At 36.7% G+C, this 1,144-nt stretch overlaps 1 protein-coding gene across 1 annotated transcript in view; it reads right to left on the bottom strand.

Moving 5' to 3' along the window:
* The window catches only part of THBS1 (thrombospondin 1), a 16,292-nt gene that overhangs the window by 6,304 nt on the left and 8,844 nt on the right, over positions 1–1,144 (bottom strand). Inside the window, exon 11 of the mRNA XM_019551048.1 lies at positions 428–535. Coding sequence (XP_019406593.1) covers positions 428–535 — 108 coding nt within the window. The remainder of the gene's footprint in view (positions 1–427; positions 536–1,144) is intronic.

Below are 1,144 nucleotides of genomic sequence, written 5' to 3' on the forward strand. Positions count from 1 at the left end.
ATGTTTCAGGTTACAATGGCATCTGGGAGGGAAGTAGTGGAGTAACGGGGGGGAAAAAAAAACCAAACAAAAAAACCCACAAACAATAATAATAAAAAAAATCAAAATCACGTATCCTATTTCACACCGAAATTAGTCAAACTTTTTTTGTTTGCATTTGTTTCCATTACATTCAGCACTGATGCAAATAAATTAAGTGATCAAGTTTGCAATTTCAGTTTGAAACTATTTGTTAGCATATCCTTTTGAACTGAGAACTGTAAAAGCAGGAGAAGGAAAGTTATATATGTCTCAAAATATCCTGTGGAGTTCCTGTTAAAAACTTATGGTCAGATGCTAGGAGTTGGCTATTCCACTGGGGAGAGATAGTGAGGTGGAGACAGTAAGCTGCTATGAAAAAGGCATTGAATGCTGCTTGGTACCTTACCCTATCATCTGGGATGTTATCATTATCATCATCATTGTCACAGGCATCGCCAATTCCATCTTTATCGTAGTCTTCTTGGCCAGAGTTGGGAAGGTTGGGACAATTATCCTAGGAAGAAGGTGCAAAAGGTATAATTAATACATTCTTTGTTAGAAAAGTGGTTTTTCATCCCAATGTTCACTGTCATCTTGTTACAATGAACCTAGTTCTTTAATTAAGAAGTGTAGTTAAGATTTTTAAAATAATTTAGGAGCCAGAGTGAAAGTCATTTTTTAAAGCAGGTCTTGGTGCTTGTGAGAAAGGTCTTTCCCTGTATTTCCATTGCTATACCAATGGAGTAGGGAAGGGGAGGAACTAAAAGCTTTTCTTCATGAATGTTTAAGGATGGCCAAGAATAAGCTCTTCCTAGCAACTTGCATGTGCCACTTTATGGCTATTGGAGAATTAACAATTCCTTTATGTTGCAGGGATGACTCAACCAAGTAGCATAATAGTAGGTTTGTTGTTTAATTTTGGCATTAAAGCACTGTTGCAGCATTGTCAGGAGATCCCAAAGTTGGGAATGTGCTTTTAGTTGCCCTGTAGATAACAAAAAATAAATTTAAATACTTGTAATTAGCCATGGTCTCATAAGAGTTTGCCATTTAGCAAATGAGACCTGCTTTGGTCTCATAAGAGTTTGCCATTTAGCAAATGAGACCTGCTTTGGTCTCATAA

This window comes from Crocodylus porosus, unplaced genomic scaffold (assembly GCF_001723895.1).
Source record: "Crocodylus porosus isolate Cpor-Errol unplaced genomic scaffold, CroPor_comp1, whole genome shotgun sequence".
Lineage (NCBI taxonomy): Eukaryota > Metazoa > Chordata > Crocodylia > Crocodylidae > Crocodylus > Crocodylus porosus.